The sequence below is a fragment of the Danio rerio genome, chromosome 23 (genome assembly GCF_049306965.1).
Source record: "Danio rerio strain Tuebingen ecotype United States chromosome 23, GRCz12tu, whole genome shotgun sequence".
Lineage (NCBI taxonomy): Eukaryota > Metazoa > Chordata > Actinopteri > Cypriniformes > Danionidae > Danio > Danio rerio.
Window position 1 is genome coordinate 28,957,522 of NC_133198.1, and position 25,827 is coordinate 28,983,348.

The 25,827-nt window shown below is 34.7% G+C and overlaps 1 protein-coding gene across 3 annotated transcripts; it reads left to right on the forward strand.

Moving 5' to 3' along the window:
- Positions 1–4,144: 4,144 nt before the first annotated feature.
- On the forward strand, positions 4,145–25,066 carry pfkfb1 (6-phosphofructo-2-kinase/fructose-2,6-biphosphatase 1). Of its 3 annotated transcripts, none has more exon segments than NM_199808.1 (14): positions 4,145–4,281; positions 17,018–17,143; positions 18,810–18,906; positions 19,008–19,074; positions 19,302–19,376; positions 20,098–20,154; positions 20,282–20,403; positions 20,535–20,742; positions 21,809–21,955; positions 22,035–22,139; positions 23,052–23,181; positions 23,261–23,323; positions 24,596–24,660; positions 24,746–25,061. In NM_199808.1, coding segments are annotated over 14 exon segments (1,374 nt in total). In that variant the 5' UTR covers positions 4,145–4,229; the 3' UTR covers positions 24,806–25,061.
- The last annotated feature ends 761 nt before the right edge of the window (positions 25,067–25,827 follow it).

Sequence of the window (25,827 nt, forward strand, 5' to 3'; positions counted from 1 at the left end):
ATATGCTTGTTTGGGTTTTTCCAGAAATATGGTAAACATTTTGTTTCAACAATCACTTTAAAAACTGTACTGAGAAAAATCCTTACATGTTCAATATTTGTTTTAACTGCTGTGTTTCTGTATATGTGTAGGTTTCTGTGTGGTCAGGTTTATGTGGTTTATGGCAACATAAAGTTGTATAGTGAGTATGACTTAGCTGTTTTCCATTGTTGTAAACCATTGCTGTGTTTTTTCTATGAGGGTTGTATTTAGGATTAGGGGTTTGTTAAGGTCATTTAGTAAGAGGTTTTTACAGAATATTATCTATTAGTTCCTGTAATTTAAGTGTGTCTGTGTCTGGGTGTGAGTCTGTGAATTGTACAGCCAGCTGCAGTTTCCTGTTATACGTGTAAGTGGTTGAAGTTTTTCTGCTTTTGTGGCTTATATGCTGTGAGTTTGATACAAAAAAATATGTTTCCTGTTTTAGCTGTGATCGCCTGCTGCTGTAGCTCATCCGCTTCAAGCTTTAATGCACTGTGTCTTCAGACATGCTCTTCAACGACCTCAGTTGAGTTACTGATTTCGTTCTATCAACTAAACAAGTCAGGCAATTTTCCTCTGAAGTATAACATCCACATTTTCACCCCAAGGAACAGCTTCTCACATAGGATTTCTCTCTTTTTTATTTTATATTTTCTCTGTAAACCTTAGAGATGGCTGTGCATGAAATTCCCAGTAGATCTACAGTTTCTGAAATACAGAAGTTCCTTAAAAGGCAAGCTATTAATTCGGCGGCCATCTTAGAAACGCCACTCGGGCAGTATGCTCGAGCATTCTGTCTGAATGGGAAAACATCAATTCAATTCAGCTTTATTTGTATAGCGCTTTTACAATGTAGATTGTGTCAAAGCAGCTTCACATAAATGGTCATAGTAACTGGAACAGTGTGGTTCAGGTTTTAGTGTTTAAGTTCAGTTCAGTTCAGTTTAGCTCAGTTCAGTGTGATTTAATCATTACTGAGAGTTCAAACACTGAAGAGCAAATTCATCAATGCGTAGCTCTACCAATCCTGAACCATGCGAGGCAGTGGCGACAGCGGAGAGGGAAAAAAAACTTCACCTGATGGGAGTGAAGAAAAAAAACCTTGAGGGAACCAGACTCAGTTGGGCAAGACCATTTTAATTTCTCCGCTGGCCAAAAGTCTTGTGCAGAGCTTCATTCGCCGTGGTTTAGGCAGGAAGATGGCCTCAGCGAAGACTCGTCTGTCCCTGGAACGTCGCTGGAATCAGACTCATCAAATTCTCCAAAGCTGTTTGCCAAGCTTACGATTACCTTACATATTTGAAGTCACCAAATAAATTAAGCAACAACTGTTTCAGTTTAGTTTCTTAATTTTAAAATCAAACGAAATCTGCGCTTACTTAGGGTGAGAGATCACGACACCAGCCTCATAATTATGGCTGTTTCACACATTATCATCCTCTGGATAATGCTTTATCAGATCGCACCACTTTTCTAAGTTATTTACAACTTGGTCTTGAAGGTGAATCTCCTCCAGTAAACAACAGTGACTCTTTGTTTTCAAATGTGTGGGGTGTTTGAGGAGTTGCTGTCATTTGTTGTGCGTTTGACAGAATGTGTACCTTGTGTTTGTTTCATGCAAATTTCAAAACAAAACGCTTTTGTTTTCTAGTGCTCTTGGTTCGTTTAAAAGAGATTTCAAGCTTTATTTAGGTATATTTCTTATTTCTGTGAAGCAAGTATTCACTGAGATTCAAGTTCTTGTTGACCGCCAAACTGTCATAAAAGCACACGTCTGGTCAGAGCTTCTCCCCGGAGAAATGTCAACAATTTGTGATTGATGATTGTCTCCTGTACTAGTAGGTGGGTTTCTTTCACCATATTGACGTTACACTTTTCCCCATTTAAAACTGTACGAGTGACACGTCTTGTGTATTCTAAAGTCTTTGGTAATACTCACACTATACCATCTATCAACAACCATTCATTATTCAAAAAGTCACTTCAATCAACTTTCGTCCACATTCTGAATCTTGTTTTAAACTTCAGCAGTTCATCTTAACCATGACTGCATTTCCCCCAAAAATCATAAGGATGAATTGACCATTCAAATGATTATGCAACTGATCCTAATATTGCAGTCTGTTTCACAAAAGCGTAATGTAGCTCTTGAAAATCATTGTTGATCTACCAGTGTTCAGGAGTAATCATTAAATCCCTTCCTGCATTGTAAGAGTACAAATATGAAGACCATCAGCAGATTACAGCTGTAACTATTCAAGTGTAGTCTCATGTCGTCTATGCACTGGACATTTCATATTAGTAACCTTATGTTCTTTAATCATAATCTTTAATCTAAAGTTTTTTTTTCAGCAGTCAGCATGTACACGGTGAAAAGATGTTATTTCAACTTTAAAAAGTAAGTGCTCGTGCTGTCTTAAAATGTTAAGCTTACTTCTTTTAAATAGTGAAGTTGGAAAAGATGGCAGGACGTAGTCTAGGTTTAGTTAACTTAATAGAATAGTTTTTGTAATTAAGAATGTGTATGCAAGATTTTTTTGTTGCTGTTGTAAAGCTCAGATGTTTGAAGTGGTTAACAAATAAATATGAGTTCAGCACAAAATGGCGCTTTAAGTCGGCAGCTGTCCATGGCACCCAGCCGCCTACTTGAAGTGTCGTTGTATGTACCCTGATAGAAACCTATGTTTACAATTCTAAAATGCATGCCGCTGCGTGGCGCTACGCTGAGCGGCACTTCTGGTGTGCGACCTGCAGGCAAGTTTGTTACACAGGGTACACACTACAGCGCTTCAAGTCGGCAGCTGTCCACAGAACTCCATCTGAATAGTTTTCATTTTAAATAACATGCGAATGTGCGTGTTTAACACAATCTCACGGCAATTCGTAACTTTTTCACTTAGTGGCTAATTCGTATGAATTCGTACGATCTAATTCGTACAATATAGTAAGATTTGCTTATCCCCCAATGACAGTTAGGGTTAGGGGTGGGGTCAGGTGCCACGCCTCCGTTTTTAAAATCGTACCATTTCGTACGACTGAACTCGAACGAATTCGTACGAATTAGCCACTAAACTGGCAAAACGTAAAATACTTACGTTTTCTCGTGAGATCAGGCTGGCATGTCTGGTGTGCTGTGTCGCGGCTCTGAGCGGCGCATCCGGTGCCTCAGTCAAAGTTAATTCAGTGTGCATGGTTATTAGTCTCGGTGTACAAGCTCGGCACTTTAAACTAGCACACAGTTGGCTGTAAAACTATACAAAGACACAAAGGATTTTGTACTCTCTGCTTGGTCTGTGTCTGAGTCGTACATGTACAGCTGAATGCTGGTCCTCTCACTCATGTTGCTTCTCTCTGTCTGCCTGTCTGTTGCCAAACACAGAGCGGAGGTGCTCTTGGCTCCGCCTCCTTGTTACGTTGGGTGGGAAGTCAAAACTAATTTTCATGTGAAGAAACACACCCCTAAAACATGACCTGTGTAGATGCCCCCAAAATAGCACTTTTTAACACATTATAATAAAAAAATCTGAACTGTGTTTTGGACTAAACCTAAACTGGCACACTCAGAGGAATAATAATATTATTAATAAATCTTTAAAAAGGGGTAAACTATCTGCCCTTTAAAAGAGCCAACATCATTATGGACAAACCCAGCCCGTGTCTGCATGACTTCTTGAGTGTATCAGGCTCAACGTTATGCTATTAGGACATTATATTAATATTAACACTAATATTAAGAATTGTGGATGGTTTGAATTGGTGGGTGGAGCTAAATGTAGAAGCAGGCGGAATGTTAGGGCGGAGTTAACCGCAACATTAAATAATACAGTGACACATTCGCAACCAGTCATTGAGCAAATTCCATATAAGCTGATTTTAGACTAAACAATACGTTTTTACTAATACAAAAGTTCAAAATGTTTTATAGTAGCCTACAATGATCTTTGTATATTACCCCTATACAAGCCATATTGCTGTTGTGAGTAGCCTGTGCTTGCTGAGCTTGTGAACTCATGGTCTGGCAGACATTAAAGGACAAGGCCAGGCGAGACAGATCATATGTCTTCGTGTCATCAGGGGGTGATGGGGGAAGATACTACACGAGCTTCTCTTGTTCGGTGACATTAACTTGAACGTCTGAAACCCATCACAGCGTTTATGACAGAGCTCGGGGGTCAATATTTACCATTATTTGCAAGTTTTCCTCAACGATGGACGCGCTTCCGAAGGACTTCAGGAGACGAACCCGCTGTGACAGTGCCGGTGAGTTCAAAGAGCGACCACTGACATGATTGAGTGTGAACAGGCAACACATGGCTATAGCTGAGACCATGCAGCATGAGCTCTTTTTTATTTATTTATTCATTTATTTATTTATTTATTTTAATACAGTATATTAATGGTTTTATTTTTGTCTTTTGCGTTATGCACATTTGACAATAAATATTGTTATTTGGAGCAACAGATAAATAATGATTACCTTGTTTATTTCAGTCAGTGCACAGAAACACATGCGGTTGAAGCTGTGGTGTGTTTCCAAGAAAGTTGTCACGGAGTAATAGTTTCATATTTCAGAGTCAAAAGCAATAGCTGTGATGTGTGCCTCTATGCATGTCTGATTGCTGCCTCAGATTTTAATGTTTTAGAACTGATCATATAGTATTTTGCTTAAAATGAGTATTTGCTGTTAAGTTATTCGACCGCCATCTGAGTAAATATAATGTCATTCATTACTTTACGGACGCTTTGAAATAAATGTAATAATGTTGTAAATCAGTGTTTCTCAACCACGTTACTGGAGGACCACCAACACTGCATGATTTGCATGTCCCCTTTGTCTGTCACACCCATTACAGGTCTTTTAGTCTTTGCTAATGAGCTGATAATCTGAATCAGGTGTGTTTGGTTAAGGAGGTATGGTAAATGAGCACAGCTGGTGGTCCTCCAGGAACATGGTTGAGAAACACTGTTGTAAATAATCTTCACTTTCTTGTACAGATGAATTGTTATACTTAATAAGACCTCTTTATATCATCAGGAGCCACAGGTATTATAGTTTTGTTCAACGGCTTGCACATCTTTTCAAAACATTACACATAAATCTAAGTTGTTGTTGTTGTTTTTTATTCTGCGAAATGAAGCACTGCATTCAAAACATGTCAAAAGGAAATACTTGTTTTAAATTGCAAACATCTTTGCCAAAACTTTATATTTTTGGATTCAAAACCTAAAGCTCTTTTTTTTTTATTTGAGCTCCAATGAACATTTATGTACATTATTGAAAGTTAATAGCAGAGAGATTAAAGTATTATGCATAAATATTATGCTTAACTCAACAACAAGACATATCTTGCTGCAAGGATTTGTTAAAAATGATTGAAAAAACATTGTGACTGTCGACAGAAACCAAACAAAATGTTGAAAAAGTGATATTTTGAGAGGTATTTTGTTGTATGTCTGTCTCTTCTACAGTGGACAGATTTTCACTCTGTACAACATGTGCGCCATGAACTAACATAAAATGTAAATATCCTGACATACAATATAGCCAGTTTCCCAGAGATGGGTTGCAGCTGGAAGGGCATCCGCTGCGTTAAAACGTGCTGGATAAGTTGGCGGTTCATTTTGCTGTGGCGACCCAGGATTAATAAAGAGACTAAGCCCAAAAGAAAATAATTGAATGAATGAACAATATAGGCAGTATGCTTTCTTACACTCAGCCGTACAGTATGGAAATCAGTATGAAGGTTGTACAGTAATAATAATAATAATAAGTAATAATAATCCACGAATGTGACAAATAATGCTGAGTACTGATGTAAATGGATGTATGGGTTGGATATGTATACAGTGTATACTGTATATTTAGACTCACACATGAACATTTACTTGAAGGACAAGAACCTCAAAAATGACAATAGAACAGTTACTAAAGTAACCCTCGTTCCCCAATAGGGGGAACGGAAATGCTATGTTCCTTCGCCACAATGATTGCCCCTTAGCTGTTAGCACTGTAAGGCTCTTCAGCTAGAAAAGGATGCCTCAGCATGGCATGTGCATCGCTTATATACAAGATTAATTGTAGGTAGCGTCAGCTGTGCATGCTGACACTGCCAACTCATTGGCATTTCATTGGCCTGATTGTATACTCTTTCAGATGATTGGATTCTGACGAAATCCCCATAGTGGAAGGTTCAATATAGCATTGAAGTTCCCCTCCCAAAGGGGAACTAACCTGTTAAACATATTCTTGTGGGATGCCCTGTTTTTAATGTTATCAGACAACCTTTTGTTTATCTAGAGAGACTTTAATGAAGTGTTGTTAAATGTAATTTTTTTTTAATTCTACAATTTGTATCAAAAGTAAACCTTAAAAAAAACATTTTAGATTTTTGTCTTATATACAGATGAAGTCAAAATTAGCCCCCATTTTAATTTTTTTCATTTTAAAATATTTCCTAAAGGATGTTTAACAGAGCGAGTAAATTTTTTCACAGTATTTCTGATAATGTTTTTTTCTTCTAGAGAAAGTATTATTTATTTTATTTCTGTAAGAATAAAAGCAGTTTAATTTTTTAACAACCATTTTAAGGTCAAAATTATTAGCCCATTTAAGCTATGTTTTTTTTTTCGATCTACTTAACAAACCATCGGTATACAACAACTTGCCTAATTACCCTAACCTGCCTAGTCAACTGAATTAACCTTAAGCCTTTAAACGTCACTCAATGTCGTTTTCGATTACTTTCCCACTAATCAGCCAGCCCTTATAAACGTTTTTATCCATTTTTTGATTGACAAACATCAGCTCACCACTCTCTCATCAGTGACCACTCTTCTTATTCCTGTTCTTCATCCTGCTCCTCTTCATTTAACATCTCCTCTTCCTTATCTTGCCCCTCTTTGAACTCCTCCTTGTTCTCCTTCTCTTCTGTCCTTCTCTCCAGCTCTCCTTACTCTCTGCATTGTTTGCATTTAGCGTCATAATCTATAACTTGATGTTTGGCTAATTTATAGGCTTATACTACAGCCAGGTATGATTTTATTTTGGTTGTGCTTAAAGAAGGAAATCAAGATGCTTCATTTCAGTTGATATTTCTGTGTGGAGTTTCATGTTCTTCCCGTGTTGGCGTGGGTTTCCTCCGAGTGCTCCGGTTTCCCCCACAAGTCCAAAACATGTGGTACAGGTGATTAGAGTAGGTTAAATTGTCTATAGTGTTTGTGTGTAAATGTGTGTGTATGGATGTTTCCCAGTGATGGGTTACAGCTGGAATGGCATCCCTTGCATAAATTTGCTGCATAAGTTGGTGGTTCATTCCACTGTGGCGACCCCAGATAGAGTAATGAAGGCACTAAGCCAAAAAGCGAATGAATGAATGAATGAATGAATGAGTGAATGAAGATGCTTCATGACAGATTTCTGTTAGATTTAAAGAATTGTGTGTTAAGTTTGGCAAAAAAATGTTTTATAAAATTCAAAAGTGAGTCAAAGAGTGACATTTATTGTATGGTTGTGCATATTTGTGTGAGTTTTTTGTTTCTGAGTTTTCGTGTGAAAAAGTAAAAAAACAAACAAAAAAACCCTCTTTTCTGTAATAACGAAAGTGAGAAAGAGATGTGAGATAAAAAGGCACCGCTTTACTGAAAAAGCCACAAATGTTTTGGTGTGACCTGAAGATGGCTGATATTAGGGTATTGATTATCACTTGAACAAAATGTTTGCTGTTTTTTCAGTATAGTGGTAGATTTTATCATACACCTTATTCTTTGTTCACTGTAAAAAAATCTCTAACAAAATGGTCAAAATACTGGCAGCAGGGCTTCCAGACATATTCCATTAAATTATAGAAAATAACCATTTAGCAAAATTACATGCAAAAACTGTAAAAATACAGAACATACTTTACGGTCAAAATGCAGTAAATTAGAGTTTTTTACTGTTGATAATTTGCATTTAAACTGTGAAAAATGAAAAAAAAAAAACTGTTAATTACTGCTATTTTACTAATTATTACTTAATTAATTAATTATTGTGATTTTAAAGATGATACTGTAATTATACAGGTTATTAATGCAATTATACAAATTATGTAATTATAATGATTATTACTGTAATTATACAGGTTATTATTGCAATTATACAAATTAATTAATGTAATAATAAGGATTATTACTGTAGCTATGCAGGTTATTACAGTAATTATAAACATTAATTAATGTGATTATACAGATTAATTCGTGTAATTATGCATGAAATCTTTAAATATTCCATAAATTTGTTCACTTTTAACACACATTTAAAACAGAAAAAAAATATTTTAAAGAATGATTTAAAAAAGCTTCGGTAAAATTGCTGTTGTCATAAAAACACTGTAACTATAACTATAAACTATAATACATTTTATTTTATAATTTTTTTTAGGGTATGTTAAACTCCAAGACAATTTGCAAATAAAAAATAATACAAATACAAATACAAAATAGTTATAAACCTTTTTTTTATTTATTTTTTTTTACATATAACACATTTTATTCATCATTTAACAAAAACAAGGTCAGTGTCATGTGAGGATGCCTGCACAACAAAATTGAAGATCAAATAGCAGTTTATAAAGAGAATCGTCTTGCGTAAAGGCGGCAAACAAAATAACAAAGTAAAGGGGTCAAACACAGCAAGGCAAGGGAAAACGTGTCGTAATGCTCACTAAACGGTACAGAAATGATATGTCTGTGTGCTGAGTTTAGTCCTTGAAATCAGTCCATAACAAACTTCTGTGTGGGAGGTGCATGCTGGGAGTTGTAGTTCGTTAAAGTAGCGTGTATAGTTTTCCAGCAACCCGAAGTTGCTAGATCACTGGTGATCATAACAATTAGCATAGCAGCATCATTAGAGTAGTAAAAGAACCATTTTATAGTTTACATTGCATGTATTATATGCAGCCTACAAACAACAGGCTATTATTTGACATTATTACCCTCACGTTAATCTTCATATGATTACTATCTTCACTAAAAAACAATTTAACAGAATTTTTATTTCCCGATTTTTACAGCAATGATTTGTAAATATTAACATAAAATTATGTGTTACTCTCTGAAAACACAGAGCATTTCCTTTGAAAAACAGAAAAATAACATAATACCAATTTAATGTTAGAAATTTTTATTACAGAACAAATCTGTAAAACAAAAGATATTTTACTGTTTTAGAAAAAACTAGAAAATTACCTGTAAAATAACGTTTATTTTTTGTGTATTTATACCCTATGAAAAAAAAAACAGATATAGTGAGTGGACAAATAAATAAAGGTGTTTGATATGTTGTTTTGAACGATTCTTAGTCAATATATGGAGTTGAACTTCAAACTTTATGCTTTGCTGCCAGTAAGTTTTTTTAAGGATATAAAATGTGAAATGCATTAACAAATATATCAATTCAGTTTCCAAAATTTGTCCCAACAAGTATTTAAAAGGCAACATTTGAACACTCTCTTGTTAATAAAGATTAGATATGCTTGTCATAAAAGTTAAATAGTTTCTTAAATGATAAATGTCGAGTTAATTTAAGGATTTTACAGTTAAAAGAGCATTAATGCTTATATTATAACCCATATATCTGAAATGGTAACGACTGCGGATTCTACTTCTTCTATTGAGGCCTTGATATCAAATGACACCTGTGATCAAGCAACCTGAATAGGCATATTCTCAGACGCTCTGTAAGTCTGTCTGTGCCCTTTCTAATCTTATTATGTACCACATCCTCAACAGGCGGCTCAAATCTGCTGTTTGCCAAAGTTGGTTAGTGTTAAATAGGTCATGAAGCAGTATGATTCATTTGAAGATAACAATGTTTATTTATGGTATAGCTTTCAGGGGATGTTTGTTATTTTGTATGAAATACAATAAATATTGCACTGCAATTGCACTGGTGTAGTTTGCTTGGAGGGTGAAAAATTATTGTATGTATCCCACCACTTGTCAGGCCTGTCACAATAATCAATATATCAACTTATCGCACAACACATGAACGTGTCCTCAATTATTTTCAGTATGGTTTCATTATGGTTAAATAAAAGCACTATTGTATTTACACTAAAGTAGTATTTAGTCTAAAATTACTTTTATAAAAAATGTAAACTTTATTTCAAGTCTAGTTCACATTCATCTTTTTATTTTTTTATTTATTTATTTATTTTTTAGGAAATATGTTTTCATATTCTAACTCCACTTCCTACACTGTAAAAAAATCTTCCTGCACTGAAAACTGATTCAAAGATGATTTCATGGATTTACTAAATGTTTTTAAGTTAAGTGGTTGTAAACAATTTTTTTGGGCTGACATTAAACAAACAAATTAAGTTTTGAACAAATTGAGCATTGCTAAATTTAATTTGTTTTTTTAAAGTCAACCCATTTAAATTGTTTGCAGTTTTGCAGAACTCATTTTCTTCAGCATGTGTTTTTAGGTCATTGTAACTGATTAAGTTAATCATGTTCTTACTAAATTGCGTAAGCTACGTAAGATGTTTAAGTCAGTTTAACATAATACAAGTTTAATGGACTCATAAGATTAATCTGATTCAGCTTCAAAAATTAAGGCAACCAGGATTTTTTAGTGTATAATTATAGTAATTTTGACAATTTGTTTGTTTAAAGTCAACCCTTATTAAGTGTTTGCAACAGTTTGCAGAACTCATTTTTCAGTGTGCTTTAAATATTTTAGTTCAATCAAAAATCATTTTTCTTTTCATCTCAACTAAAATCAGTCAAACTGACTAAAAATATCATGTTAAACTTTGTATAACTAAAAGAAATAATTGAAACCTGATTAACTTAAATTAAAGTAACATAAAAGCATTTGTTGTCATCACTTTGCCATATATGTTTTTACAGTGTAATTGATAAATTCTCAAACTTACTATAATTATACACCGTTAAAAAAATCCTGGTTGGCTTAATTTTTTAAGCTGAATCAGGTTAATGTTGAGTCCATTAAACTTATATTATGTTAAACAGACTTAAAACAGCTTACATAACTTATAAAATTAAGGTAGAGCATGATTAACTATAGGGCGAAGCAGTGGCGCAGTATAGGTAGTGATGTCACCTCACAGCAAAAAGGTCGCTGGTCCTCGGATCAGTTGGCGTTTCTGTGTGGAGTTTGCATGTTCTTCCTGTGTTCGCATGGGTTTCCTCCGGGTGCTCTGGTTTCCCCCACAGTCCAAAAACATGTGGTACAGGTGAATTGGGTTGGCTAATTGTCTGTAGTGAGTGTGTGTGTATGTATGTGTGTGTGTGTGTGGATGTTTCCCAGAGATGGGTTGCGGCTGGAAGGGCATCCGCTGCATAAAAACTTGCTGGATAAGTTGGCGGTTCATTCCACTGTGGCAACCCTGGGTTAATGAAGGGACCAAGCCGACAAGAAAATGAAGGAATGAATGATTAACTTAGTTTGATCAGTTACAATAACCTAAAAACATATGCTGTCACGACTAATTGGTCATATATGTTTTAGAGTGTATGAAATATTTTTAAGAATAAATTATGTATTGTTTGAAAGAGTGTACTTGAATTATGATTCTATTGTCATTCTGCCATTGTATAATGAGTGGCATAAAATTGTCTTATATAATATTGTTTATCACAATAAATTCTGGTGCAATAAATTATGCAACAAAAATAGATATGGTGACAGGACAATTTTTTTTTGCTTGTTTGTTGGACTTCATTATTCCCAAAAGGAAATTCACATGTCACACCAGAGCTTTCCATACTAAAAATAGATAAAAATAAAAAAGTTACATAAAACCAATAATAAAATTGCATTCATACTGCACACTTTAGTTTCAAACAACAAGTAAACACTTGTCCATATCTAATAACTATTAAAATTCTGCATAATTCATCTAGTATGATAGTGGTTATAAAATTTGATCATCACTGTTGGTAAAAAGGATTTCCTGTATCTTTCTCTGTAACCATGCAGGGTTGAAATAATCTTGCACTAAAAGAGCATGCACACTCTTGGACTGTATCAATAAAGGGATGATTATTGCGGTTCATCATACTGACATATATTTCCATCATTCAATCATGTGCAGTCTCTTCTACAGTGGGTAGCACACACTGCACAACAGAACCTGTTCTTTTGCCCTATTGTCAGGGATATTGTCAGGCATAAAGCGAGTAAACCAATTGCCTTAAAAGCAACAAGTTGACCACAAAGATAATGCAAGTAAATCCATTATAACTAAACTTTTTTTACAGTGTCAGACTATTTAGTAGATATTTGGTGCTTCATAAAGTCAATAAATTTACAATTAAAGCCTGTATTGAATTTAGAAGACTCGCTGGAGTTTGGAAGAGCAGATCTATTTTAGTTACTGTGTTTCATTTTGCAAGATACAGTAAAGCTGGGGGGAAAACAAAACAAATATAATAAATGTGTATTGGTAAGGAAGTGATTAGTTTACTTTTATTTCAAATAAAGTGAGTACAATTTGCATAATTATAAAAATTAAGTCAGCTTAACATTTCACTGTTAAGTTACAATGGCTTTACTTACATTATTTTTGTAAAGTCAACTTGTTGCTTTTAAGGCAACTGGTTTACTCGCTTTAAGTAATTAATCACCTTTTACACTGTACACGCTGGAAAAATAAGTATTCCTTGGATTTATTCTTTTGGATTAAATTTTTTTAAGTTAAGTGGTTGTAAACTATTTATTTTCAGTGCACAATATAGAGATTCCTTGTAAATGTCATGCAAATTAATTTATCCATCCTACAAATTTGGGGAGAAAAAAATAAAACAAATAATTAATTAAATAAATAAAGTAATCTACAAGTGTATACAAGTAATCAAACACTCAGAATGCATTACCTAAAATAATAATTATCTTGATTATTACTGACTACAACTTATATACATATAATATATATATATATATATATATATATATATATATATATATATATATATATATATATATATATATATATATATATATATATATATATATATTTATTTATATATATATATATATATATATATATATATATATATATATATATATATATATATATATATATATATATATATATATATATATATATATATATATATTAAATCAGGCTATCAGGCTATATTACTTTTATGCATTCTAACTAAGACGCTGCTTGTTACAGTTTCTAAAAATAAAAATATATACAGACAAACACTAGAAAAGTTTTCATTTTCTGTTTATTTAGAAATGAGTGGAACATTTCTCATCCACCCAGAAACGACAGACTCAGAGCCTTCAAAGGGTTAATTAAGTCAATTAGCCATTGGCAGCCAGTGTTGTGTCTTTCCAGTGTGCCAATCCTCTCTTTCCTCCCAGCTCCTCCCTCCTCAGTCAGTCAGGTGACCTGAGCAGGAACAGGGTTGATGGGATCCCAGCCATGTGTTCTCAGTGTCTAAACACTCAGTGAGCAGCGCTGACATGTCCACCCAACAGAAGGAGCTCACACAGACACCTCTGCTCAAGATATGGGTGCCCTGGATGAGTGGTTCACTAGGCCAGAGGAGAGGCTGTAAGTGAAGCCCCGTTTTAATTCACCTGCCTTTCCTTCTCCATTTCTCCATTGGCTTTTTCCTTGTGCTCCTTGTGTTGTTGTGTTCTGAGCATAGACTTCTTGTAGATGATCAACCTGGGTGTTGTGAACTTCAGCCTTTTGTTTGATAGCGTCGACTCTTGAAGCTGTACTGAGCAGCAAGTGTGAGATTTGTTCAGTTCTGGAGTATTAATGGGATAGTTCACACAAAATTGAAAATGTATTCACTATTTCCTCCCCCTCGAGTGGTTCCAAACATTTATGAGTTTCTTCTGTTGAACATGAAAGAAGACACCCTCATGAACCCTGATGACTTTCACAGTAGGATAAACAAATGGTTTCCTGTTTTCAGCATTCTTCAAAATAAATTCTTTTGTGTTTAACCAAAGAAACTCAAAGGTTTGAAACCAGTAAAGGGTGAGTAAATGGTGGAAGAATCTTAATTGTTTAATTGACTAGCCCTTTAAGTACTGGATTCATGACTGCTTATTATCTTAGTATATTTTTTGTACACATCTGTTTTCCATTTGCATTGTTTGAAAAACATGTTATTATCATAATCTGATATACAGTTTCCAGTTAAGTGTGTTCCTATATGTTCTTAAAAAGGCTGTACTATACCTACTACTTTTACCTTTGACAGATATTTTTGTTTTGTCCAAGTGACTTATGTTGTATTTATGGCTGCACAATATTGGCAAATACACAGTGCGATATTTAGTTTTTCTGCAATATACAGTATATTGTATGAAATTGATTTCACTTGATTGCAGTGATTTTGTAGTGTTGTGCACCTTTAAAAAATATAATAAACTAGATTAATACAAAAACAAAAGAGGTAAAAGGGTACTTTTTGGAGGAACTCCTAGTGTAATAATTATAGAAATATAACAAATATAAAAAATAACACTTCAGTCTTTAATGAAATGCAATACATTATTGTTAAATCTGAAACTATTATTTCATGCACCTGCATGCTTTAAACTCGCTTTTTCTAAAACAGGAACAAAATAATGAATAAAAATTTATACAAAATATGAACTTTAACTCCACAATGCCTAAACTTTGCAATTAAATAAAAAATCACATCTTTTTAACCATTTAACTGCCCTACTAAGAAAAAAAATGTTTGGATTGCATTTCTTAACTCCTAATGCCGCTAGTTAGCACACTCAATGCATTTAGTTTCAACACATCCCATAATTTCTAAAATGTCAGCCTCTACCAAATGGTAGATATGTTGGTTTATGGTAAAAGTACCGGGATTAATACATACACTATGAAAAATCTGAAAATATGAAGTGTAAGACCAATTTATTTAAAATAATAATAATCAAAATAAAACATTATACAATACTAAATCATCTTTATTTTTTGAAGTATGGCCTAACATATTTCAGATTCTCATTTAACATGTTTTCTTGTTTATTTCTTTTGTTTTGTTTTTAAAGTTAAAACCTAAATCAAGTGTAGTAGTGCAACAGAATTATGTTAGAATTTTTTCGAAAACCAACAATGCTGTGTGTGTAAACCATTATTTGAAACAGTCATTCTGTAAATGACATTAACAGTCATTATTTAAAACAGACGACCATTTGTTAGAGCAGGCAGTTAAAGGGTTAAAAATTGTGATGTCTGGTCATCTATAATCTTGACATTGCACATTGTATGATGTGACTATTGCAGATGTGCACATTCCAATGATGAAACGATATATTGTGCAGCCTTGAAGGTACCCATTTTTCTAAGATCTTGATTTCGCTGCAAACTATTTAAAGAAATTGTGTTTTACTATCATGTCAAGGTATTGGTTGTAATGCCAAATCGATTGTTGATCATCTCTGTAATAGTTTTCAGTGCATTTATTATCCTTTTAACTCTTTGTTACCTTCACTCATTCATATATTATGTCACTCAGTTACACAACAATCCAAAATATACACACTATACATGCTGATCTGGTTACAGAATCATACAGAAACCTTTTCCTTAAATACTCAGACCAGGACAGAAAAACCTCCACGCAGGGGTGTTTAAAACAACAATGAGGATTTACATGAGTGGAATGTTACTGGATCTGAAGAGCTTGTGCCCTGTGGGGAGCAAGTTGTAATTTGAATAGAAGACCCCAGATGGTAATAAACCCCCTCATTTGTGGCTCCTAAAGTTAATGTGCTGTGGGAAACAAGAGGCAATTTGACTGGATGACTTTAGATAAGGGGACAACTGTTGCAAAGGGTGAGAGACACCTGAAGTTACCAATAATGTTTTGATCATGTTTATCTCTGTGGGAATGAGACCATTTTATCAGTTGCACTGAGATGTTTCAAATAATCTCTAACATGATGGGTACAATCTCTTGCATTTATACAGAACATTGATCTACTGTAAGAGGAGAGGAGAATGGGTGAAGAGACAGAATTAGGGAAGATTGACCAAATGTAAATGAAGGAATGGGGGGAGCAAGCCTTGCCACAGTTTCACTCAGCTGGGTGTGGAGGAAAACCCCTGTGTGTAAATATAATGTTTTTGTATTGTCCATTTGTGGAAATGTGAGACATCATACACCTTACAATAATAGTTCACCCCAAACTAAAAATTCTGTCATTTATTCACACTTCACTTGTTCCAAAGTTGCTTGACTTTCTTCTGTTAAACACGCCTGAAGAAAGCTGGAAATTGTAGTTGTTTTTCCTATTATGTAAGTCGTAGGTTATTTCTTCAAAATATCTTCATTAGTATAAACAGAAAAAGCAAGTTGAAGCCACTTGAAAAAAGTGGAAAAATATTAAAAGCCTTTATCTACATGGCTTTATTGACATGGCCAAGGAATAATCATGTTAATAAAGACATTTATACATACATTTATTCATTTTTCTAGTGCCTTGGACTTACTTTAGCTGTTTAGGTCACACTTTATTTTGATGGTCTGTTAATTGAATTTAAGTTACATTGCATCTGCATGCCAACTAATTCTCATTAGATTATAAGTAGACAGTTAGGGTAAGTTGACTTACTTGCAAAGTTTCTTATAGTCCGTTAAATGGCTGTTGAAGGAGCAGTATCAACAATATTAAGTCTACTAATACTCAAATGGACCATCAAAATAAAGTGTTACCGTTGTTTATTTTGATGAATCCTTTACCCGAAGAGCACTAACACATTATTTAAGCTACCCCTGAGCACTTTTTGTTTGATTTTGGATTTATATCTTCTTTAGTGTTCAACAGAATAAAGGTCTAAAGCTTTTAAGCGACAAGACAGCAGGCCTTTTCTTCCATCCTTCTCTGTCTCTTGTGTGTTGAGATGATCTCAGTGACAATGCATATTGAAAATATTCAATCTTGAAGTAAATGCAACTTCTTTGAACTTTAATGTTCATGTTTTCTGTTGGTTTGCAGCTTCGAGGCCCCAGTTTACAAACTGTCCCACGATGATTGTGATGGTTGGACTACCAGCAAGGGGAAAGACCTACATCTCCAAAAAGTTAACCCGGTATTTAAATTGGATTGGAGTCCCAACTCAAGGTAATAGATCAGCTCTTAATGGCATGAAATTAGTTGTGTGACTATGTTGTAGTTTTGGTGTGTTTATTGTATGAAATGTTTGTTTATATAACTTGCTACAATGTGGTTAATATGTTTATAACTTGTTCTATGCGTTCATTGTAATCACACTTGGTCATTTCTTAGAAGGACAATGCACAGTGTCATTAGGACGCATTTAGTACATAGGTCTGAAACTTGATTCCTGGAGGGCCGTAGCTCTGCACAGATTTGCTCCAACTCTAATCAAACTAATCAAGTTGTTCAAGACTACAATAGACTCTTAAGCAGGTGTGAATTGGAGCTGGTTGCATCTGAACTGTTCAAAGCTGTGGCCCTTAAGGAACTGATTTTGACACATTGGCCTTATTTTCACTCATAAATTTACCACAAATTGATCTGAACTCCTTTGAAGGTCTTGAAATGTTCTAGAGTGAATTTTAAAAATATAACCAATAAAAACACTCACCCGCCACTTTATTAGGTACACCTGTCCAATTGCTTGTTAACACATATTTCTAATCAGCCAATCACATGGCAGCAACTCAATGCATTTAGGCATGTAGTCATGGTCAAGACGATCTACTGCAGTTCAAACCAACCATCAGAATGGGGAAGAAAGATCATTAAAGTGACTTTGAATGTTGCATAGTTGTTGGTGGTTTGAGTAATTCAGAAACGGCTGATCTACTGGGATTTCACACACAACCATCTCTAGGGTTTACAGAGAATGATCCTAAAAAGAGAAAATATCCAGTGAGCAGCAGTTTTGTGGGTGCAAATGCCTTGTTGATGCCAGAGGTCAGAGAAAAATGGGCAGATAGAAAGGCAGCAGTAACTCAAATAACCACTCGTTACAACCAAGAGCATTTCTAATCGCAAAACACTTTCAAGGCAGATGAGCTACAGCAGCAGAAGACCACACCAAAAAGAGAGCACCTTTGGGATGTGCTGGAACAGGAGATTCGCTTTATAGATGTGCAGCCTTCAAATCTGCAGCAACTGCGTGATGCTATCATGTCAATATGGACCTAAATCTCTTTTATATTTTAGTCATTGAATATTTCCAGTACCTTGTTGAATATATGCCATGAAGTATTGAGGCAGTTCTTTAGGCAAAAGGGGGTCCAACCCGGTACTAGTAAGGTGTACCTAATAAAGTGGCCGGTAAGTGTATATAAACATTTAATATATCTGTTGTAAATCCGTTAGTAAAATGATGAGAGTCCTGCCCCTAGTTAGTGCTATTATCTTAGCACAGTTTTTGTCATTGGTAGAATATAAATCTGGCTGAGTAAACACAATATTTTAAATAACTTTAATCTGCAAAATATAGATTTTTTTAGCTTGTGGCAAATGGTGATAAGCTGCCAAAATCTGTGGAGAAAACTGCATACTTGGCAACCCTGTCCATAAAATACATCGTCTAAAATGAATATGCACCTCAACTGTTAGGTTAAAATCATTTTTACTAAACATAATTCAGAAATGTATTGACTGCTGCAATAAAGATGCAATGATACGAGTATTTTCTTCCTTATAGACAAACAGCAACTCTTTTTGGCCATGCAGTGTATATTTGTGTGTGTATGTATGCATATTTTTAATTTTTATTGCTAACAGGTTTATTTTATGCCACTGTATGCAGTCTTTAATTTGGGTCAGTATCGAAGAGAGGTTGTGCAGACATACAAGAACTATGAATTCTTCCGTCCAGACAATGAGGAGGCCATGACAATCCGCAGGTAACCTTACTTCATTACATGATCTAATAGATTGGTTAGATTAACATGTAAATTACATGTCATTGTCTAAAAACTAAATTAGTCTTACATATCTGTGTCAGATCCTGTGCCGCAAGTGCTCTCAAGGACATTGGCAATTACTTTGCCAAGGAGCAGGGACAAGTAGCAGTGAGTCAAGAATGTAATGTCTGTCTGTCCAGGCTAATGCAAATTTTTAAGATGTGTGTGACTGTCTGAATTTTCACCCAACGCAATATTTTTATTATCTTAGTTTGGGAATAAGTATACTTAAAGATGAGTCAACTAGTCATTAAGGGTGTGGTGGAACTAAATCTGCAAAAGTGTGAACACACACCCTAAGAGGCAAACCAATCTCTGACATTTACTCTTCACAGGTGTTTGATGCTACCAACACCACAAGGGACAGAAGAGGGGTCATCATCAGTTTTGCCAAGGAGAGAGGCTACAAGGCAGGTTTTACAAAACTTGAATCTGCCTAGTCAAATTTTTTCACATTGTCTTAAATGTAATTATTCATGGTATGCTAGTAAAACTAGCCTTAGAATAAATTTGTCAAATTACAGCTGTGGTGAAAAATCATTCAAGAAATAGACTTTGACTTTTGGAGATATTCAAAATTTTCTCAAATGGATTGTAAGCATAGTTGTTAACAGTAGATGACGCTGTATACAAAGTGTTCATATAGCAATCCTTGTTTACATTAAACTTGTGACATGAAAAAGCCTACTTACAGTAAATGACTCCGCCTAAGTGCTTATTCTCATTAGCATTTGAGTGTACAGCTAATAGCTAGCCTACAGCTCCATCTGCTTTTAAAAATGAAGCTCAAAATCAATTCAAGAGATAATAGCCATGTATTTAAAAAAAATCTCTAAATCACTTTAAAAATTTAGTAATAATTAAGGTATGTTCAATTATTTTGAAGTGAACTAAAGCTGTTTTAATAGCAATATAAAGTCTGCTTAATGTTAGATATGTTTAGTTTCTTGTTTTCATGTCCACTATTGAATTGAGCTATTGTTCAATTTTTGATAATCATTATGCAACAGGCTGTGTAGTAGTGTGTAAACATTCTTTGATGCAACACTGTATGGGAAGCATTGGAAAATGAGTCAAAATGATGTTTACATTTGTGCCAAGAAAACCATTCATAGACTTGTCTATGTCCAGGTGTTTTTCATTGAGTCGATTTGTGATGACCCAGAAATTATCGAGGCAAATATAATGGTAAGCTTTAAGTTATTAACTATTATTAAGCAATTACAAACCATTTCAGATTATTTTTCAAATATTTCAGAGTTGACTTTTTATTGTTTTTATTCTCTATTTTGTTTTATTTAATGGATTTTGACAGCAAGTAAAATTGAGCAGCCCAGATTATGAAAACTACGACAAAGAAGAAGCACTGGTGGACTTTCTGAAGCGCATAGATTGTTACAAAGTTTCATATGTGCCCCTGGATGATGAAAAAGACAGGTACACTGCTAACAACCTCTCAAATAAGTTACAGTAATAACTTTTACATTTAGATAAAACAATCCCGTTTTACAACATTTATTCCCCCCTCATTTATTTCCTCCCCTTTTGCCTGTGTATCTGCTTTATAGTCACCTTTCCTACATTAAGATCTTCAACGTAGGATCCAGGTACCTTGTGAATCGGGTTCAGGATCACATTCAGAGTCGTATAGTCTATTACCTCATGAACATCCACGTCACGCCACGATCCATTTACCTTAGCCGCCATGGAGAGAGTGAGCTCAACCTGCTGGGAAGAATTGGTGGAGACTCAGGCCTCTCTTCACAAGGCCAGAAGGTGATTTATATCAGCATTATCCAACTTAATATTCTATCAAACATCTCTCAGAAGTGTTTTTAAATGTTAAATCTGCAATTTCCTGTCAGCCTTCTCTCTTGCTTTGTGGAAAGTCGTACTGTAGTTTATGATTATTATTATGTTTAAATGATCATTTCATTTCAGAGCTTTGCCATGAGTTGCATCGATTATGTTGTGTGTTACCATGGCATCTATGATCGACCCTCTGGGTTTCATAACAGTAACGTGCACGAGCAGTTATCTAGATTATTTAAACTGAACTTAGATTAGTTAGATCAAATAATATTCAACTTGCTGTTATGGAACCAATTTAAGCGTGGACGTTTAGTTCGGCTCATCGAAGTCAGGTTTTTGATTTTAATCCCCGCTTTTTTAAATCACTTTTATGAAACAGCCCCCTGCTCACCTAATGTTTCCTTTCGGAATAATTATTCTAAAAACCTCATGTGGAACTGAATCTGTGGCTCATTTCAAAGTCTGCTTCTGTCCACTGGAGGTAGCATTTCAGTCACAGATGCTTGCTTTCAGAGCGTTTCTGAGCGAATGAAATGCGCTGTTTTCCACCAAGGCAACCTGGGGTGCAGAAATATAATTGGCTAAACTGGCAGTGGGTGAGTTAAAAGAACCAAAACAAAGACGTTCTGGCACAGAAAACACCTTTTCAAAGCAGAATAACTGACTTCCGCATTGGTTTTCAGATAAACAAGAATGTTCACTTGGCATGTTTCTTTAATATCTGTAAACATATAATGGTATTTTTAAGCTTTTAAAGAGTCAAAAACTTACAGCACCTTCAATAATAGGAAATATAACAATCTGTAGTAATATGACTGATTAAAAGTATATTCATATTTATAAAGAATAACATTTAAAAGATTAAAATAGAAACTATAACAACATTAGAAATTTGCCTACACCAAGATGGAAAACTAAAGAATGAATGAATGAACTTCGAATTAATCTAAACTAAGACTAAGCTATGTTCTTCCATAATTTGTTTTCAATCTTTCCATTTTAACAACAACTTCTCTGTCTTGTTGATCAGTATGCTAAGGCCCTCTCAGAGTTCATCAGAGGTCAGTCCATCAAGGAGCTGAAGGTGTGGACGAGCCACATGAAAAGAACCATACAGACAGCAGAGGCACTGGGCGTCCCGTATGAACAGTGGAAGGCACTGAATGAAATCGATGCTGTAAGCTATTCATCCTCTTTGTTAAAGCTGTATGCACACAAAATGGGATTTTAAGATTTTTTTCTATTGACATTTTAAGGGTGTTTGCGAGGAAATGACGTACGAGGAGATTCAGGAAGCCCATCCTGAAGAGTTTGCCTTAAGAGACCAGGATAAGTACCGTTACCGATATCCAAAGGGTGAGGTGAGTCCTATGCACAACACAAGTTATTTTGTCTGAATAATTATAGTAAATCAAAATTAGAGAACAAAATACTAATTCCTAAATTTTGAGGTTTAGCCATGTTTGAAGCAAAAGAGCGTTTTTTTTTAAAATCATGTTTCATTAGTTAAATTATTCTAAAGCACACTATAAATCTGGCACCTGGTAGTAATCTCCTTATTTATCTGACAGAGACTATGTATTTAACCTCAGCCTAACTTTAGTTTTCACTAGATTGTTGATATACAGTCTATTAAATTAAGCCTAGAATCAATGGAAGGTGGAGATGCAGCAGCAATTTTGCCTCATATACAGCTGCATGGCAAAATAAAATATTTTTCCCCATTCCTTTCATTATTGTTAGGGTATTTGTGTGCCTTAATGTGCCTGTTAATTAAGGCTAACTTGTCTGTAGAATATAGATTTGAGGAGCTTTGGCTTCCAAAAAAGACCACTTAAAAGATATGGATGTTAAACTAGGCAATAGAAAAAAAGTAAAGTTTGTAAAACTACTATCCATCTAATAATTGGAAGCACAACCACACAAATAATAAGTACCCCATTTCCCCCCCCCAAAACCTTAGGTAAATTATTCAGTGTTGTTTTCATAGTGCCTAATGTTCAAGCTTAAATACATTTTATATAATGCAAAGCTCAACCGTAGCTGGTTTTATTATGTAGCTTTTTAGTCAGTAAAATTTCAGGGAATTTGATAATTGGTTGAGAAACCCTGTAATTATTTTACAAAAATGCCGTTCTCCTAGCATGGTGTAATTGCAACTGAAATTTTTGTCAAATTTTGAAGAATGAATATCAAAAAAGTTTTGTGTTTATAAGTTATCTAATTTTGATCTTCACTGTATATGTAAATATGTCATTTTCTGTTTACTGCAGTCATATGAGGACCTGGTGCACCGTCTCGAGCCAGTCATAATGGAGCTTGAGAGACAGGAGAATGTGCTGGTCATCTGCCATCAGGCAGTCATGCGTTGTCTGCTGGCCTACTTTCTGGACAAAAGTGCAGGTCTTAATCAAACTTAGCTACAGTCAATGTGAAGGCATAATTTGTGCAAAGAAAGTATACATCTCTGATTTCTCCACAGATAGTCTTCCATATCTGAAGTGTCCTCTGCATACTGTTCTCAAACTGACTCCATTAGCTTATGGTGAGCCCTGCACATGTATACTCTAAAACAATGCAACTCCATATCATGCTTCTTTTCAGAGATGCCCTAATATGTTTTCTGTCTTCACTGTTCATATGACAAAAAGCTTATCCAAGATGGCATGAACCCTATTGTAACCAGTAACATGTTCCATCTTGAGTGGATGCAACAGACTATAACAACATATTATATTTGCCATCCATTCATTCATTTTTATTCAACATAGAGCCTTCTTTATCAGGGGTCGCCACAGTGGAATGAATCACCAACTATTCCAGCATGTGTTTTTTACACAGCAAATGCCCTTAAGTAACCCAGTACTGGGAAACACCCATACACTGATTCACACATACACTTCAGCCAATACAGTTAATCCAATTCACTTATATTGCATGTCTTGACTGTGGGGGAAACCGGAGCACCTGGAGGGAACCCACGAGAACATGCAAACACAGAAATGCCAACTGGCCCTGGCGGGACTCAAAAAAGCAACCTTCTTGCTAATCACTGAGCTACAGTACTGCCATTATATTATTTAACCAATTAAATAATTTCAGCAGCACGAGTTGTCTTCAATGAACCTAAACGAGCACATGTCACTCCGCTGCTAGTCCGTTTGCACTGGCTGCCAGTTGCTGCTCGCATCAAATTCAAAACTCTGATGTTTGCCTACAAAGTGACTTCTGGCCTAGCACCTTCTTATCTGCACTCACTTCTGCAGATCTATGTGCCCTCCAGAAACTTGCGTTCTGTGAATGAACGTCGCCTCGTGGTTCCATCCCAAAGAGGGAAAAAATCACTTTCGCGAACGCTCACGCTCAATCTGCCCAGTTGGTGGAATGAACTCCCTAACTGCATCAGAACAGCAGAGTCACTCGCTATTTTCAAGAAACGACTAAAAACTCAACTATTTAGTCTCCACTTCACTTCCTAATCTGCAATTGCCTCTTTGAATATAACACTAACTGTAAAAAAAAAAAAAAAAAACTACTAACACTTCCCTTCTTAGACTTTACAGACCTGAAACTTGCCTTTAGTACTTATTCATTGTTGCTCTTAGTTGTGTAAATTGCTTCCTTGTCCTCATTTGTAAGTCGCTTTGGATAAAAGCGTCTGCTAAATGACTAAATGTAAAATGTAAATGTAAAATTCTAATTATCTCATGCTATGTTTAGTATTTTAGTATTTTTTACACTATTTATGAGAAGTTTCATGTACTTTTTTTGAGCTTTGAATGTATTTTTTACATGTTGTTTTATGACTTCCTTGCAGGATGTAAAGTGGAGTCCTTCTATTTAAACATCCAAGCGGTGAACACTCACAGAGACAAACCCATTGTAAGTAAAGAAACCCTCTGTAGGGAACAATTATCAGTGTTTGAGTGTGTAATGGGATTTTTATTATTTTTATTTTGTATTGCAGAATGTGAATATCACTAGACAGCCAGAAGAAGCTCTCACGACTGTTCCTGAACATCTATAATCACAACCACAACAAAAAATCTTGCCATTTTGCACAATTAGGTGACATGTAAAGTGTATGTTGTCTTTATAAGTAACAATGTGGGATGAAGAATTTTAAAGAACATAAGCATTTGTTTTAATTGAGATTAACAAGAATTACAAACAGAGTGGGATCCAAATGAGACCACATCTGGGACTTTTATTTTTTAACTGATCAATATAAAACAAAACTATGGAAGCAAAAATAATGCCATTAAACCTTTTGTTTTATATTACAAAATGGAGGTTGGTATTTTTTAATTGTGTTTTACACGATTTTTGGATTAAATGCACATGAGAATGTTGATAAGATGGTTACTTTGCATATTATGGAGTGGAAATGTTGGTACTTTGTAATTATAAATGAGGGAATAACTAAAGAAAGCACATTATTTTACTGGTTTTCAAATGTTTGGTTAGGACAGGCTTAATCCTAATTTTCTGAATGTGAATAGCCTTTGTTTTTAATAATTTGTGCATTTTAATATCATGTTCAAAACTAGTTAGGAATACAATCAGTTTATGCATTTATAAAGTACAATATTCATAAAGTACAACATAAAGCTTATTTAATTAGTTTCCAGTACTAAGGACAGCAATTAAACAAATAAATAAGCAGTTTCACATGAGCATTCACAAGCCATTTTGCTACTCACAATAAAAAAACATTCTTCTGTACTTGAAAACTTTACAGCAAAGACATATTTAGGAACACTTTACAATAACAGTGCATGAGTAATGATGCATTAATATGTAAACTAAACATTACTGATGCGACTGAAATGTTGTCATTATGAAATGTCATTACTGAAACATACTGATCAGTTAAGGCATGCTCTAATCATTAACTAATTTCAACGACAACATGAGTCACAACAGTTCATCAGTAAATAATGTTTACCTTAGTTACTTGTTACTACATGTTGTTAATGTATTAATTAACATTTTTGTTTTAGCTAAATGTAACCAGTATGAACTCATTAGCTGTTAATTTACCATTAT

Coding starts and splice junctions, on each gene's coding strand:
- pfkfb1 (XM_005162149.5), top strand. CDS start 13,505: ATGTCCACCCAACAGAAGGAGCTCACACAGACACCTCTGCTCAAGATA. Junction 20,155..20,281: donor TTATCGAGGCAAATATAATG/GTAAGCTTTAAG, acceptor GGATTTTGACAG/CAAGTAAAATTGAGCAGCCC. Junction 23,324..24,595: donor ACTGACTCCATTAGCTTATG/GTGAGCCCTGCA, acceptor ACTTCCTTGCAG/GATGTAAAGTGGAGTCCTTC.